This window comes from Balaenoptera physalus, assembly GCF_965194825.1.
Source record: "Balaenoptera physalus genome assembly, chromosome: 5".
NCBI lineage: Eukaryota > Metazoa > Chordata > Mammalia > Artiodactyla > Balaenopteridae > Balaenoptera > Balaenoptera physalus.
In genome coordinates this window covers 8,945,481-8,961,440 of record NC_138884.1, presented here as the reverse complement: position 1 = coordinate 8,961,440, position 15,960 = coordinate 8,945,481, and the positions used below count along the sequence as shown (strand labels likewise).

The 15,960-nt window shown below is 40.2% G+C and overlaps 2 protein-coding genes and 1 long non-coding RNA gene across 18 annotated transcripts in view; 1 reads left to right on the top strand and 2 right to left on the bottom strand.

The window, feature by feature from the left end:
- Positions 1-3,201, top strand: part of ABCG2 (ATP binding cassette subfamily G member 2 (JR blood group)) — a 156,187-nt gene extending 152,986 nt beyond the window's left edge. For 15 of the 16 annotated variants that reach the window (XR_014263575.1, XM_082461721.1, XM_082461722.1 and 12 more), the window contains 2 exons: positions 636-718; positions 2,994-3,201. Coding sequence is in view for 14 of the 16 variants with exons in the window: in XM_082461721.1 (XP_082317847.1) it covers positions 636-718; positions 2,994-3,141 (231 nt within the window). In the remaining 2 variants the exon portion in view is untranslated. Of the gene's footprint in view, positions 1-635; positions 719-1,065; positions 1,270-2,993 lie in introns of all 16 variants that reach the window. The other variant, XR_014263576.1, reaches the window with a different exon arrangement.
- LOC309660844 overlaps positions 1-15,960 on the bottom strand; it is a 398,319-nt gene that overhangs the window by 114,641 nt on the left and 267,718 nt on the right. The window lies entirely within an intron of this gene.
- Positions 9,265-15,960, bottom strand: part of PKD2 (polycystin 2, transient receptor potential cation channel) — a 54,830-nt gene continuing 48,134 nt past the window's right edge. The window contains exons 14-15 of the mRNA XM_082461679.1: positions 11,858-12,005; positions 9,265-11,496 (exon numbers count right to left, since the gene is read on the bottom strand). Coding sequence (XP_082317805.1) covers positions 11,260-11,496; positions 11,858-12,005 — 385 coding nt within the window. The 3' untranslated portion in view covers positions 9,265-11,259. The remainder of the gene's footprint in view (positions 11,497-11,857; positions 12,006-15,960) is intronic.

Sequence of the window (15,960 nt, the reverse complement as noted above, 5' to 3'; positions counted from 1 at the left end):
TGGGAGATAACTCAGAGTAAAGGACAAAGATTACTAATTGATATAAAACAATACAGTGTTTCAGTTCATTAAAGAAATTAATGAGAGGATGGGAGCCTGGAATACGTATTCTAAATTGAAAGGGAAATTAGAAGAAAAACAGAGACCACACAATACAGCCACTACTGGCTTTAGAAAGCTAATCAACTCCAGAGAAAACTGTGCCTTAATATAGTATAATTAAGTCTCCAACTCCCAAGAATTATAAGTGGTTTGGATGAGAACAAACAAGAACAATACAAAAGATTACTATAAATTAACAGTAGTCATTGAGTACCGCTGTATCATTTTAATTATAGTGTTTATGGGGTTATAAAATTGGGGAGAGAAGAAGGAAAGAACTATGGGATAATACAGCCAGAGATCTCTCCTCTTGGCTTTCGTATTAGAGCCAAAATCCCAACCCTAGGCCTCTTGATTGCCAGGAAAAATAATTTTAGCTGCTTTGGTGTGACAAAGACTGTGAACGTGAAGCTTGGTTTGTTTTTAGAAATAACAATAGAGATTAAACTCAGAGGACGTGACTGTGATAATTCTTCGGAAACTTTCTGAAATTTAAAACTGTTTTCCTTGCCCTGCTCCCACGTGTGTTACAGGCTTTGCAGCATAATGAATTTTTGGGACAAAACTTCTGCCCAGGCCTCAATGTAACAACAAACAGTACCTGTAGCTATGCAATGTAAGTTTGCATTCAGTGTCTTAATGGGTTTGCTTACCGTTGTGGTGTGATGCAGAAACAGCCCTGGGCTTAGAGCTGGGGAGTCCTTTCAGGGACACTGACTTCTCTGAGCCTGAATGTTCTCATCTGTAAAGTGGGTTGTACACTAATGCATGTGAAAGTGCTCTACAACTCCTAGGCATTCTGTTACGGTCAAAATCGTATTTCAGTTGGAGAAATGTTTCTTATGTGTTAACTTGCTTGTCTGGGGCCTTTTAAAAAAGATCCTTTTGCAGTTTGGATTGTGGGTTTGAGTTTTTATTTTTCAGAACATTTGAGTTTGAAGTGAGCTGCTTTGATATTTTTAGCAAGGCCTTAACAGTATCAGAAGTGTGTGGCTTACACGAAGTGCATTGATCCGTGAACTTGCAATAACTGTGAGCTCAGCGCGTGGCAGTAAGAGCTAAAAGGGCAGCAGGAGCGAGAGAGAGGGAGCATTTTCCTGCCGCAGTCCTGACTCTTGCCTCTTCCTCCTGCAGTCAGGAGACAACATGAAATCACAGTCTGCACAGGTTTTTTTTTGTTTCTTTTTTTAACTGACTGGGAATACTCCCTATTAAAGGATGTGTCCTCTAAAGAAAGAACCACATCTTTCAGTAAGCAGAGAAGGAAATCCCATTTTTTGTATAATAAACAAAAATGCAGAATTTAATAAAATTAGATGTGTTGTTTTAAAATTGAGCAACACTTTCCTTTTCAATGACTGTTGTTAATGGTGTGATTTTGATACATTAATTAATGAGAGAAAAGAGAAAAATACATAATTAATGAGAGAAAAGAGAAGGCTGGTGTCCTAAATCTCATGAATATTCAAGTAGAATAGAAGTAATTCTTTTTTTTTTAAATAAATTTATTTATTTATTAATTTATTTATTTTTGGCTGTGTTGGGTCTTTGTTTCTGTGCGAGGGCTTCCTCTAGTTGTGGCAAGCGGGGGCCACTCTTCATCGCGGTGCGCGGGCCTCTCACTATCGCGGCCTCTCTTGTTGTGGAGCACAGGCTCCAGACGCGCAGGCTCAGTAGTTGTGGCTCACGGGCCCAGTTGCTCCGCGGCATGTGGGATCTTCCCAGACCAGGGCTCGAACCCGTGTCCCCTGCGTTGGCAGGCAGATTCTCAATCACTGCGCCACCAGGGAAGCCCGAAGTAATTCTTAATAATAGGACAAATTGCTGTTTAGAAGTATTGCCAGAAAACCTCTGTGAAGAGAAGCTTTCTTCATCCTGCCCACTCCCTTTCTTTTGGTCTGGGTATAACTTTTTTTTTTTTTGGAACTGCCAAATTCCAAGAGTTGCACAGAAATGGTACTGGGCAATAATTATGCTTGTGCCAGGTATTTTCAGTACCGGGTCCTTTTCGAATCTGTGTTGGGGCTACTCCATCCTGCTCTGCCCCAGCCCCACTGAGGCTTACCTGATAACGGGACCTGCTGGTGGTGTCTTAGAGCCGAGCATCTGTGATGCCCGTTCCGGTCTTGGTACAAGAGCTGACGGAGTGCAACTCTGGCAGGAAACCCCTACTCACCTTTTTCCCTGGTTTTAGAGCTCTCAGCCTGTGTTTTTTTTGTATGGCTAATTTGTGGATAATAAGCTCTATAAAGAGCTTTGATCATCTTTGTAAGGGCTGTAGATACCATCATCTAAAGCTGAGACTTTCCCCATCAGGTGTAAGTGAAAAATTACTTGATAAATGTTTCTGCCCTTTGAGGAGAACAGCATCGTAGACTTGGAAACAAGTGAATTCGGGGAGGCTAGCAACTTGCTTCAAAGTATGAGTCTGTAAATTTGGCCAAGTTCCTTAAACTTTAGTCTCCTCATCTTTGAAATTTGGGTTGTTTTAGGGATTACCTAAACTATTATATGCAGGTTGCTTCATCGTATCTAGCAGAATTGTAAGCACTCAATGACTGTTTTCTGTATATTTTTATGATGCATATGGCTGACCTATGGGCCCCTGTCATATCCCAATAAAATAGAATTATAAAGCTAAAACACACACACACACACACACACACACACACACACACACACACACACACACACACACACACACACACACACACACACACACACACACACACACACCAAAAAACCCTCCAGAACTGTTTTCTGTTATAAATGAAGGGATGGATATTTAAGACTCGGTAACCTGTAGGCTTTTTTAAGGAACAGTGAATATATTGAGTGAAATTTGACAGACGCTAAGAATGAAGTCATGTTCTTTTTCTGTTGAATTTCAGATGTACTGGCGAAGAATTTCTGGAAAACCAGGGCATCGATCTCTCGCCTTGGGGCCTGTGGAAGAATCACGTGGCCTTGGCTTGCATGATCGTTATCTTCCTTACAATTGCCTACCTGAAGTTGTTATTCCTTAAAAAATTTTCCTAAATTCCTCTTTAATTTACATAATATACCCCACATTAAAAAGGGAGCATCTTGATTTCAGTATTCAGTGACTTTCTGGTTGTCTTCTTTTCACTTGCCATCATACTGTTTTTCAGCAAGAATTATTTTCAACAGAAACATTTATAGAAGTCACAGTGAACTGAATTACACTTGAAAGAAACCAAGTCATAAACTAGTGATACTATGTATTACATATTAGTTCATCTAGTCAGACAGTAACCATGGGGAAGAAATCTAGTTTAATTTATTGACCTTAAAAAAACCGAGTTCTAGAAACTTGTGGCAAGTTACCAATATTTCTGGTATTGGTTTCTTCCTCCCCTTTAAAATGAATAGCTTCAATATGATATGAATCTATGATCTTCCATTATTTAATAAATAATAAATAACAAATACATTGATGCTGTAGTAGAAATATGAAATCCAAACCATGTTGGCAAAACCCAGTGTCATTTATGGGGTAAAAAAGCCATTATGATAGAAAAAGCTTTGATGAGCCTTTTAATGTTGTTAAAACTTACTGAAGTTTCCCTCTAGTGGAATTAGGGGTCTCAGCTGGGTTTTGGACTGCAGGTGTAGAGGGCCAGGAGTCTGGTGACTTACCCTCCTGGGGTAGTTCAGTGGTTTGTGATCTCGGTGTGCATCGTAATCTCTTGAGGAATTTTGCTCCAATACAGACGTCTGGGCTCCGCGAGCCGTACTGCATTGTGATCTCCAGGGCGACCTGCATAAAGAACTGTCCACGGCAGGACTGGTAATTTCTACAATCCTTCCCAGCTCTGAAAATTCTAGACTTAGGATAGAACAACTGTTATAACTGGGCTTATACGGGTTTTTTCCTTCCTTACATACACATCTCATTTACTTACACATCTTCTCTTCATTCTGACCTTTCCCAGTAATAGGGAAGTGTTTTTAAACTTCTTTTTTAATGAAGGGTAACATAGGGAAAAGTACAATCCAGTGAAGAGAAACACACCTGTGCAACCAACAATGTCAAGAAATAGGACATCACCAGTACACAGAAGCCCCCCTCGAGCTCCTCTTCCAATACTGCTTCCTCTCTTCTCTCTGAGTTATTTTTGAAGTGACACTTGTATACTCCCCTCTGCTGCTATTATCAGAACATCACTGCCGCTCACTTTTGTGTTCCTGTGTGTATAGATACATCCTTAATTAAGCCTCCCACTCCCATTAATAAACTATTCATTTTGGGATAATTTTAGATTTATTAGAAAAGTTGCAAAAATTATGCAGAAAGTTCCTGTTATACCTTTGCCCAGCTTCCTTTAATGTTAACATTTTATGTACCATGATGCATGTCAAAACTGAGAAATTGGAACTTCCCTGGCAGTCCAGTGGTTAAGACTCTGCCCTTCCAATGCAGGGGTGTGGGTTCGATCCATGGTTGAGGAACTAAGATCCCACATGCCATGGGACGTGGCCTAAAAAAAAACTAAAGTAGAAACTAAGAAGTAGGGACTTCCCTGGTGGCGCAGTGGTTAAGAATCCGCCTGCCAATGCAGAGGACACGGGTTCAAGCCCTGGTCTGGGAAGATCCCACATGCCGCGGAGCAACTAAGCCCGTGCGTCACAACTACTGAGCCTGTGCTCTAGAGCCCGTGAGCCACAACTACTGAGCCCACGAGCCACAACTACTGAAGCCCACGTGCCTAGAGCCCATGCGCCTCAAGAAGAGAAGCCACCGCAATGAGAAGCCTGCACACCGCAACAAAGAGCAGCCCCCGCTCAACTCAACTAGAGAAAGCCCGCGCACAACAATGAAGACCCAACGCAGCCAATAAATAAATAAATATTTTTAAAAATAGTTTTTTTTTTAAAAAAAGACGATCTGGCATGCTTATGTAAGGAAGGAAGAAAGGAAGGAAAGGCTATTATTTTTTTTTCCCCTGTTGACTTAGAATCTCTGAGGAGTGGACCTGGAAATCCAGGTGATTCTTTGAGAAATACTGAGGGCTGTAATAAGGAGTTAAGACCATTTAACGTACATTTATTATGATTTGATCTCGATCCAATCACTGTGCAGCAGTTGTGTTCAAAGCTGTCCATTTTGTATCCACCTAAATATCAGAATCACATTTAGAACTAAGTGAGCTCATTAACATCACTGGATCTCCAAACCTTTTTTAACCTGCAGAATCCTTCTTATACACGGCAACCCCACAGAACGGCAGAACAGCCTTTCAATCATGACGGTTGAAAGCGGTGTTGCTCTGATCCTAGTGAGGGTGCGGCCTCTTAGTTTGGCCCCCTTTCTCTGCCAAGCAGTAAAGCTGAGGCATTGTCTCAGTGATTAAAAGGCTTGGCTGTGTACTGTTTGGAAAATCTCGAGCTGTTCCATCTTCCCTTTGCAGATGAGGAAACTTGAGTTTCAGAGGCTGTGACTAGCCAAATTCTCTGGGGCAGGTTATTTCCTTGCTGAGATTTGGAACGTACTGCAGTAGCACCAGTACCCAATCTGTGGGCGCCACTTTTGTAAACATGTGCAGACACCAGGATGGGGACAGTGGCTTCAATCTAAACTAGAAAGTTGTACCTAAAAGAAGTGTTCAGGACCTGTGAGGTGCATACAGGGTCTGTTGATCTCTACAGTTACTCAGGCGAAATTCCCCCACTTCCCCCTTTGTCACTCCCCATTTACCAGGTCTGCGGACTTGATTAACTTAGTCTGTATCTTTCTTATCCACAAAATAGGGATCTTCATAGTATCTGCCTCCATAGAGGTGTGAAGATTAAATAGGGTAATGAATGTAATGCATGTAAAGTGGCCAGAAGTACCTGACTCATAGGATGGGCTCAGTACATCTTAGCAATTACTGTCACATCCCACAGGACGTCACAGTGGGTACTGGCATCGTGCATGACCCCCTTGGCAGGGACTGGAGTAGTGCCGTCCTCCAGGATTGGTCTGTGCATCAAACCAGGGCTTCGTAAACTATGGCCTGTGGGCCAAATCCAGCCCACTGCCTATTTTTTGTAAATAAAACTTTATTGGAACATAGCTATGCTCGTGCATGTTTGTATTGTCTGTGGCTGCTTTTGCACCATGATGGCAGAGTAGCTGCAACAGACACCATTATGGCCCATAAAGCCTAAAATATTCACTATCTGGCCTTCTATGGAAAGTTTGCAGACCCTCGCATCAAACCAAGAGTGCCTGTTCCCAACAGAACACACAGGTCCATGTGCCAGATGACAGTGGCCTCTCTCAATATCATTCCCATGAACGCATTTGCAGAATTTATGCTTCCTGCCTCTGTAGCTTTAGGCACTGCTGTACTGGAGTTCCTGAATCCTCAAGAGTGAGGGTACATTTTCACCTGGGAATATAGCAGGGGGTCCACTAAACCTGAAACTATCAGTATGTCTGCCACTTAGTCACGCTGAGGTCCTCACACTGCGGAACAGAAAGCAGTTACTGCGTTGTCATCTCTGTCAGGAGGGGCTAGACTTCACAGCTACATAACGGGGCAGGGAATTCACAGAGGGAACTTGGTGTTTCCATGCTAGGTGGTCACAGTCAACAGGCAGCCTGGTAAAGGACTAGGGAACCAAGGGCTCTGTGCCCTTAGTGATGAAGGTGTGAAGAATCATTGTAACAGGCAAGCAACCTAGTACAGCTGAAGTTCTGGCCAAGAATGAGGAAACTCTAAAAAGGATGGTAGAGAAGTAAGAAGTAATTCTGGGCTTGTGACCAGCGGCAGCAATGAGGACTAGCTAGCTCCACTGCCCCTCCTGTATTGTGTTTTCTAGAGATTCTTGCTGACCTCCCTCAAAAAGTCCAGAGTGCACTTAACGTGGGCATGCGTGGATCTGCATGGTGAATGGGGTAGATGCAATAGATGGTGCTGGTGCCGTGTCGTATCTCCTCTGCACCTCTGTTGGGTTCCGGCTGTGGTGGACGGCTCCACGTGAGCTCAGATCATGTTGACAGCACCCCTCCTCCAGCCTGCACCACAAATCTCTTCACTTTTCTGCGCTAGGGCTTTCTCCAAAGCTGAAGGAAACTGCTCAGCCCGCGTGCAAGTGTAGCCTGAAACTGCAGGGCTGTTGACACCCCAGGAGGTACCCCTCAACCAGCAGGGACCGGAGCCAGGGGACACACGCCCCAGGCTTATGTTCTTCAGATAAGGAATTACAGGAGGCGTTCCGCAGCGTTCTCAGAGGTGGAGTTGGGCTTCTGTGCCTACAGAGGCAACTGCAATGACACACCTGTATATGAGCGTTTCCTCCTTTCCTGGCTCACTCTGTTTCCTACTCCAGTTTCCTAGTGTCACCTGAACTCAAGTCCTTGCCTTGGTGTTCTTTTAGAGGATCACAAGCTAAAACATATTCCCATTAAGACCAGAAACAAGACAAGCATGTCTACTATTATTGCTAGTCTCTAACATGGTACTTACTGTCCGTATTTACAGATGAGCTGGTCTTCTACATAGAAAACCCAAAGAATCAATGCAGAATCTATTAGAGGTAGTATAAGAGTTCAACAGGTATGATATATGTAAGATTAATTTATAAAAAAGTGATTTTCCTTTATGTCGGCAATAACGAACTAGAAAATATAATGGAAGACAAGATACTGTTCACAGTAGCAATAAAACCATATTAAAGAATGCATAAAATCTTTAAGAAATTTAAAGAAACACTTAAAGGGCATTAAGGAAGTTCTGAATAGATGAAGAGTTATGTTTCTGATATTGTAAAGACATCAGTTCTCCCCAAACTAATCAATAAATTCAATGCAATTCCAATTAAATTTCAGCAGGACTTTTTGCTCTCTTTCCTCCTCCCCTACCCTCATGCCCCGGGACCCATCAAACTTGTTCTGACATTTATATGGAAAAATAACAGTACACAAAAATAGCCTAGTCAGTAAAAAGAGGGCCAAAGAGAACACATATGAAGACCTTAGCACGTATGAAGGAGGACATACTACAAAGTCATAATAAAAAATTATTGTGCAGGAACATTCAGAGATGGGTGTAAGAGGCTAAAGGATTCAAGAATAGACACACATATACATGAGCCTGAAATATATCAGTGATGCCATGAACTAGTAGTAAAGAAAATGACTTATTTAATAGCACTGATAAAACCGGCTCAATTATATGGAGAAAAATACCTATGGACCTTATGCAAAGTTACTCTTAAGATGTATTCAGTGTGAAAGTAAAATTGTAAGTTTAATAAATAAAAGTTTGTGACCTTACAAAGGTCTCTTTAAAACCCCCAAAACCATACAGCAAAAAAAAAAAAAATATTGATGGATATTACTCTTAATACATGAACACCAAGGAAACATTGACAAAATTACCAGTCTGATGAGAGATATTAACAGAGTCCAGAACTGATAAGGGATTAATACTTAAACCACACAAGGAACTTATGCAAATCAACAAAATAGACTATGACACAGTGGAAAAATAGACAATGAACAGAAACACACCTGTTTCCCATTAGATCAAAGTGTACTATTTTAAAGATTTGAATAGGCAATTTACAAAAAGGAAACCCAAATATTGAACAACTATATAAGGCAATGTTCAACCTTATTAGGAATCAGAGAAATGCAACATAAAATGACACCTTATTTCAAAATCATTCCATTACAAAGATTAGGAAGCTAGATGGTACCAATGCTGGTGAGGGTCTGGGTAGAACTGTAGTGAAATTGTAGACTGCTGCCGTTATTCTGGAGGGCAACCTGCCAAGTTCTGGGTGAAATTAAATGTTTATATACCTGGGACTCAGCATTCCATTCTTGTTATGTACTCACTGAGGAACTCATGAAAAGTCAACAGGGGAATCATGTATGAAGATTTTGAAACAGCAGAAATATTAGAGCCAACCATTCACTGTAGGAATGCATAAGTACAATGCAGTGGCTGTACACTTGGAAACACTAATATAATCATCAGAATAACTTACTAGAGGTACATACTGCAGAAGAAGTAATGTGTCAATCATTGTTTCTGAACATAAAAAGATGCCTTTTTCAAAGTCTAAGCCTTTACTATTAGTCTCATGATTGATACAAGACAAATTACCCAACTGCTTCTACTTAAGAAACAGACAACTCTTACATCTGCTATTAAGTCTTTATTAAGAAGTAAAGTGCTCAGTATTACACATTAATGAAATTCTTGATTGTTGAGAGACTTGCATATGTAACAACTTCTTAATGATACCAATATAGAGGGGAAGATGATAGGGGAGGGATGAGGAGGTAATTCTCCATGACTAAAGAAGAAAAAAAATATGTAACTTATGAGTAAAGAGAAAGAACTCTGCAAAATTTTACAGGTGAAATGAAAAACAGTATGATAATAAGTATCATAAAAAGACTTTCTAGTGACCATAATTGATATATGGCACATGGTCAATACACATGGATACCACATAATGGCTGCACTTCAAATTGAAGTTTGTTTACATGTAACAACATGGTACACATACATAAATACGTACACTCAATATCCCTGGAATGCAAACTTTAGTACCTAGTAATAAAGAACTTTGTGTAGCATATTCAAAAGAAAGCAAAGATGGAGTTGAGCCATGGGAAATAACTGTTAAAGAAACCCAATCTGTATCACTTCTGTAGAAGCCAGCTAAGAAAGGCTGGTTTGCTCATGTTCTCTTTGAAGATTTGACTGACATATTCTACCAGTTAAATAAACAACTATGTGAGTTTAAACTACAGTATTAGAAACAGGCCTCTCTGCTATTCTCCAAGTTGAAAATTATTCACCAGCACTGCATTCTCTCTTGCTCTCAAAGGTCAGCTTACTCAGTTTTGAAAAATAAGATTTTCAGTTTTTGTTGAGAAATAGGTTTCTTCCCCATAAATCTGGTGAGGCCCTCTCCTAATGAAAAAAAAAAAAACAAAACAAAACTGCTGCAAACTCAAACTTTAGCTTATACCTTCTGATAATGGTTGAACTTTCAATAACCAAAACTCCTTTTCATTAAATTGAGCTCCACTTGGGCTATAAATTCTAGTTTTGAAATGCAGGATCAAGAGCATTTGAGTTCTGTGTTCTTAAAATGGTATAAAACTCAAACCTTTTAGTTTTATAGTATTTTATATGGATTTCAAAATTCCTTAATATTTTGTTTAAAATGAACATATTTGCTCAGTTAAAACGTTCAGTACATCCTAAAAAATTTAGTAAGTTGATCTTCCTAGATTAGTTACAACATGGAATTCAGTTGCAAATAAGTGGAGCCACATGGGAAAAAAGACTATACGGATAAATCTTTATACTAAACTAATTATTAGAAAAAAATCAAATTTAGTGATTTGGCTCCTTCCAATTCTACTGTGTTATGGTCAGAGATGACATTTTAACCCACAATTGATCTTTAGTGGTTTCACGCAGCTCATTTCAAATGAGAGTGAAAACAGTGTAAAAATTAAGTGAAATGGTTAGTCCCCCAGGCATTAGATACGATAAAATAACGAAAAAGCATAGTGTTCAACATTTATCGTAACCATTCATACAACTTCTAGCATAATGACTACATTCTATGGTTTGGGGTTCTTTTCCAGCTCATCTTTTAGAAAAGTGTACCCCAGGAAGGTAGTTGAAATAAAAGGCTCCTTTCTTAAAAGAAAGCTATGTATTAAGCCCATGAGCGAAGCCTGAGTGGAAAGGAATGCCCCTATTTTCCCTTCACACACTCGGCAAAAATGACAATACTGATTTTTGTGATTGGAAATAAAAAACTCAGAAGCCTTTTCACAGTTCTTTTTTAGCTTTAAAAGGCTACTTCATTGTCAACTGAGGACACTCAGTTATGGTACCAAGTGGGCGTACCACTCAATATACTTTACAAAGATTTTCTTTTCTGTACTCAATATTTACACCTGGATTTCTTATATGAGAAAAAGAAAAAACATCTTCTTTGATCCATGGGCAAAGTTTACCTAAAATAAATTAAAGTGCAGAAGAATTAACGATTGGTCACAAAGACCAGCATCATATGGTGGTCAGGGCATATAAATAGTGTACTTGTCACGGCAACTCAAGACAGTCACCTTCTCACCTATCAAGAACACATACACTAGCACATGTCCTACACGTGGATATTGGAACTCCCGTTTCCACCTCCACCTTCCATTCCTTCTGTAGACTGGGAGGAAGAAGGGCGGGAGCTCCTGGGGCGAGGCTGACCATTTAGTCCCACAGGTGTGCCTAAACCATGACTTATTTGGGAAGCTGCGTCATCGGATTCCCAGCGTTCCAACTCTTCCCGCACAAGTCGTTCCATCTGTTCCCTGTGGATTTCACTGTCACGACCCAGCCTTTCATCCTAATAAAGGAAAGAGAAACCAAGATGTTGAGGCAGAGTGGTGCATCCTCTTGTACTTAGAAATTGCCTTAGGAAATTTGGGGACCCAATTATCTGTTCTTAGGTAAGGCTGGAGCAATACCACCAGCCTTAATAGCAATTCTGAGAATCACTGGAGTCATTTTTTTGGCTTAATTCTATAGTCCAGTGAAGGCAGTTGCAACAGTGTGATGAGTATTAAGAAAGTAACACCTCTGGGTTATCATTTTATCTGCACTGATCTGCAGGTACGGAGAAAAAAATCCTCTCAGGTTAAGGGTTACAAACTATGACCCTGATATTTTACAGAATCAGGGTGTTTCTGTTTCAGACGACCACTGACCTCAGCCACTCCATCCAGCAGCCTTCCCAGCACCTCCCTTCTCTTCAGTTTGGCCCGCTCCATGATCTCCAGCTTCACTATCACAGCATCAATCTTGGACACGATGCTGCCGATGGAGTGCTCCATCCGGTCCACCCGTCTCACTAGGCTGCAGGAAACGCGGTTGAGAGGGGCGAAGCCACCTTGTGTTGTTGGCTTTTCGGCCCAGTTGGTTTGTCAAATGGAAACGCTACGGTTTTTTTTTTTTTTCTTAAGCAATATTATAATCTAAAACACTTTCTAAGTAGTCTCAAACTTTAGAGAGAAACTCTCATACACTGCTGGTGGGAACGCTAACTGGCACAACCTTTTCGCAAGTCAACACTGCATCAGAAGTATGCCTGTCAGAAAAAGGTGTGCCTGCTCTTCCGTTCAGATAGTCCATTTTTTGAAAAGTTTTAAAGGACATAAGTATATGCGTAATCTTTGGCCACAAGGATATTCCCTAGGGTTCTGCTTATTAATAGTGGGTCACTGAAAAACGGCTACATTAAAAATTAATAGAAGATGGCTTAAATATATTATTCTTCATCTATACAATAGAATTCTAAGAAGACACCAGAAATTATATTGTGACAATATTTAATGCAATAGAATGATGTTCACATTCTAATGATGAAATAGAATGACGTCACCTATAATGTAAATAAAGCAGTTAGAAAATAGTATGCTCACTTATGATCCTATTATTTTGAATAAACAAAATGTTATATAAATACTTTAAAAACATTTAAGAGGAGATAAAACTTCTGGAATGGTGGCATGAGAGCCCTGGAGGCCCTCTCCCCATTGAAACAACCATAACTTGTGAGAATTTTTTTTTTTTTAATTTCTGGAAATTTTCTTAAGGGCATACAACAAATGAAGAAGCTTTTATTTAAGAAAATCCACTAAAGCAGCGGCACAGCACAGGGGATCATCTTGGTGCTTTGTGACTACCTAAAGGGGTGGGATAGGGAGGGTGGAAGGGAGACGCAAGAGGGAGGGGATATAGGTATACATATAGCTGATTCACTTTGTTATACAGCAGAAACTAACACAACACTGTAAAGCAATTATACTCCAATAAAGATATTACAAAAAAAAGAAAATCCACTAAATTTCAGTAAGAAGAATAAGAGTGAGTGATATTTGAGCCACAATCTGCCCTCTTTCTCTCTTGCTCCCTAGATCAGTGCGACAGAGCTCCACTAGGGGTGGGTACAGCAAAGAACACCCACCCCTATCCCGTCAGCTCCTAGTGGAGGGCTACACTATCTCCCAGGGAGGGGCAGGCTGCCGGTATTTCTCATCCCTATGCCTCCACCTCCAAATCCACAATGCAGAGGCTCTAATCCAGGCAAGAGTGGATGGAAGGTAGAAGGCTCTTTTCTTCCACTCAACTTCCAATTGTAGGGTGGATTTTCCATGCTGGGAGAGGCGAGCTGAGACCGCCAAAGGTTGCCATCCCAGCCCAGTGCCTTATTCATGAAGCAGGGGTGTCACTGTGAGAGAGATGGGCCAGCAACTAGCTCTGGAGCAGTGGCACAGAGGTTTTGCCTAGGGGGAGAGTCAGGCCATAGGACAGAGCTCCAAAGTTTCCCCAAGTGAACTTGCTTTAAATTGGAACAAACTGTGGGTAAATTCAAGCCTAAGAGTGCTCTTGAAAACAGTGGAGACTGTGGTGATAAGCAGTTAGGAGGAGGCTGGTCACTTCATGAGATCATCACGTTAAACTGTTTATCGGCTAGTTTACCAGAGAGAACCAGGGAAAGAGATAGCTAGGAAGACAGCTAAAGACTGGCTTCAAAACCTACCCCTGCAAAGGGACCTGAATTTCACTGGATCGCACTGTGAAGAAATTTGTATCCCAAGACATTACTGAAAACAATAGACCAATCAGCCAACAATTAGCAGAACTGAAGAGGTAGATGTAATATCAAAAGAGGCAGAAGGCTTAACAGAGAGAAAAGGAAAAGGGAAAAGACAAGGCAAGGGAAAGACAATGCAAGCCCTGCTAAAACCTCTGTCTTCCCAGGATGACTGTGTGCATGGTCAGGGTGTGACCTCTGAGAAGTGACATCAGCGGCTTCACAATGTGGGGGAAATAGACTTCACTAAAAAACAAACACACAAATGACAACGAAAACAAGCTCCGGGGGGAAGGGGAATTTATATATATATATATATATATATAAAATATTATTTAACATCTCCAGGTTTCAAAAAAAAAAAAAAATTACGAGACACAAAGAAAAAGGAAAATGTGACCCATACACAGGAATAAAAAGCAGGCAAGGGCTTCCCTGGTGGTGCAGTGGTTGAGAATCTGCCTGCCAATGCAGGAGACACGGGTTCGAGCCCTGGTCTGGGAAGATCCCACATGCCGCGGAGCAACTGGGCCCGTGAGCCACAACTACTGAGCCTGCGCGTCTGGAGCCTGTGCTCCGCAACAAGAGAGGCCGCGATAGTGAGAGGTCCGCGCACCGCGATGAAGAGTGGCCCCCACTTGCCGCAACTGGAGGAAGCCCTCGCACAGAAACGAAGACTCAACACAGCCAAAAATAAATTAAAAAAAAAAAAAAGCAGGCAATAGAAACTGCCTTTGAGAAGGCCCAGATACAGACAGACTCAGTAGACAAAGAAGTCAAAGTAGCTATTCTAAATATATTCAAAGAACTAAATGAAATCATGCATAAAGAAAAATAAAGGACAGTATGATGGTGTTGCCTCATCAGATAGAGAATATCAATAAAGGGAGAGAGATTGTTAAAAAGAACCAAATAGAAATTCTGGAGTTGAAAAGAATAAGAAATGCAATGAAAAATTCACTAGAGGGTCTCAAGACTACATATGAGGCAGCAGAAGAAAAACCAGCAAACCTGAAGATAGATGGGCAGAAACTATGCAAAGTAAAGAACAGAGAGAAAAAAAGAATGAAGAAAAATGAACAGAGCCTAAGAGAAACGTGGGGTACCATTAAGACCCCAACTACACATAATGGGAGTCCCAGAAGAAAAGGAGAGAGGAGCAGAAAAATATTTGAAGACATAATGGTTGAAAACTTCCTATATTTGATGAACATATTATGCATCCAAGAAGTTTAATAAACTCCAAGTAGGATAATTGCGAAGAAATCCACACTCAGATATATAGTAAAAATACTGAAAGACAAAGACGAAGAAAAAAATCTTGAAAGCAGCAAGAGAAAAATGACTCGTCACATACAAGGGAACCTCAGTAAGACTAACATCTGTCTTCTCGTTAGAAACAATGGGGGCCAGAAGGCAATGAAGGTGAAATAAAAATATTCCCAGATAAAGAAAAACTGAGAGAATTCATGCTAGCAGGCCTGCCTTAGAAAAGATACTAAAGGAAGTTCTTCGGGCTGAAAGCAAGTGATTCCAGATAGTAATTAGAATCCACATCAAAAAACAAAGAGCACTGGTAACAGTAATTATTTAACTATAAAGGATAGTATAAATGCATATTTCTTCTTTTTTTTCTTAACTGATTTAAAAAGCAATTGTAGAAGACAATATGTACATACTTATATTATTGGGTCTTTAATATATAAAAATGTAATAGTATATTTGATAATAACAGGACAAATGAGGTAGGTAAGAGCAAAGTTGCATTGGAATACAGAAATGATATCAGATAGTAACTTGAATCCACAGGAACGAATGAAGAAAACCAGGAATTGTAAGTAAGAAGGTTAATACAACAACCTCTATATACTCATCTCTTGTTTCTTGTCTCAGCTCCTTTAAGAGACATAAAATTATATAAAGTGATAATTATAAGAATGTAATGTTGGGTTTGTAATACACATAGGTAAATGTGTATAATAATGGCACAAAAAGGGAGAGGAGTTGATAGTTATGTAGAAATGATATTTCTATATCTCATTGGATTAATTAACTTAGTATAAATATGAAGTAGATTCTGATAAGTTGATTTGTATATGTTAAGTCCTAGAGCAGCCACTAAGAAAATAACTAAAAAATATTGTGAAAAAAATCATTAAAGGAATTAAAATGTTACACCAGAAAATATTCACTTTATGTAAAAGAAAGCAGCAA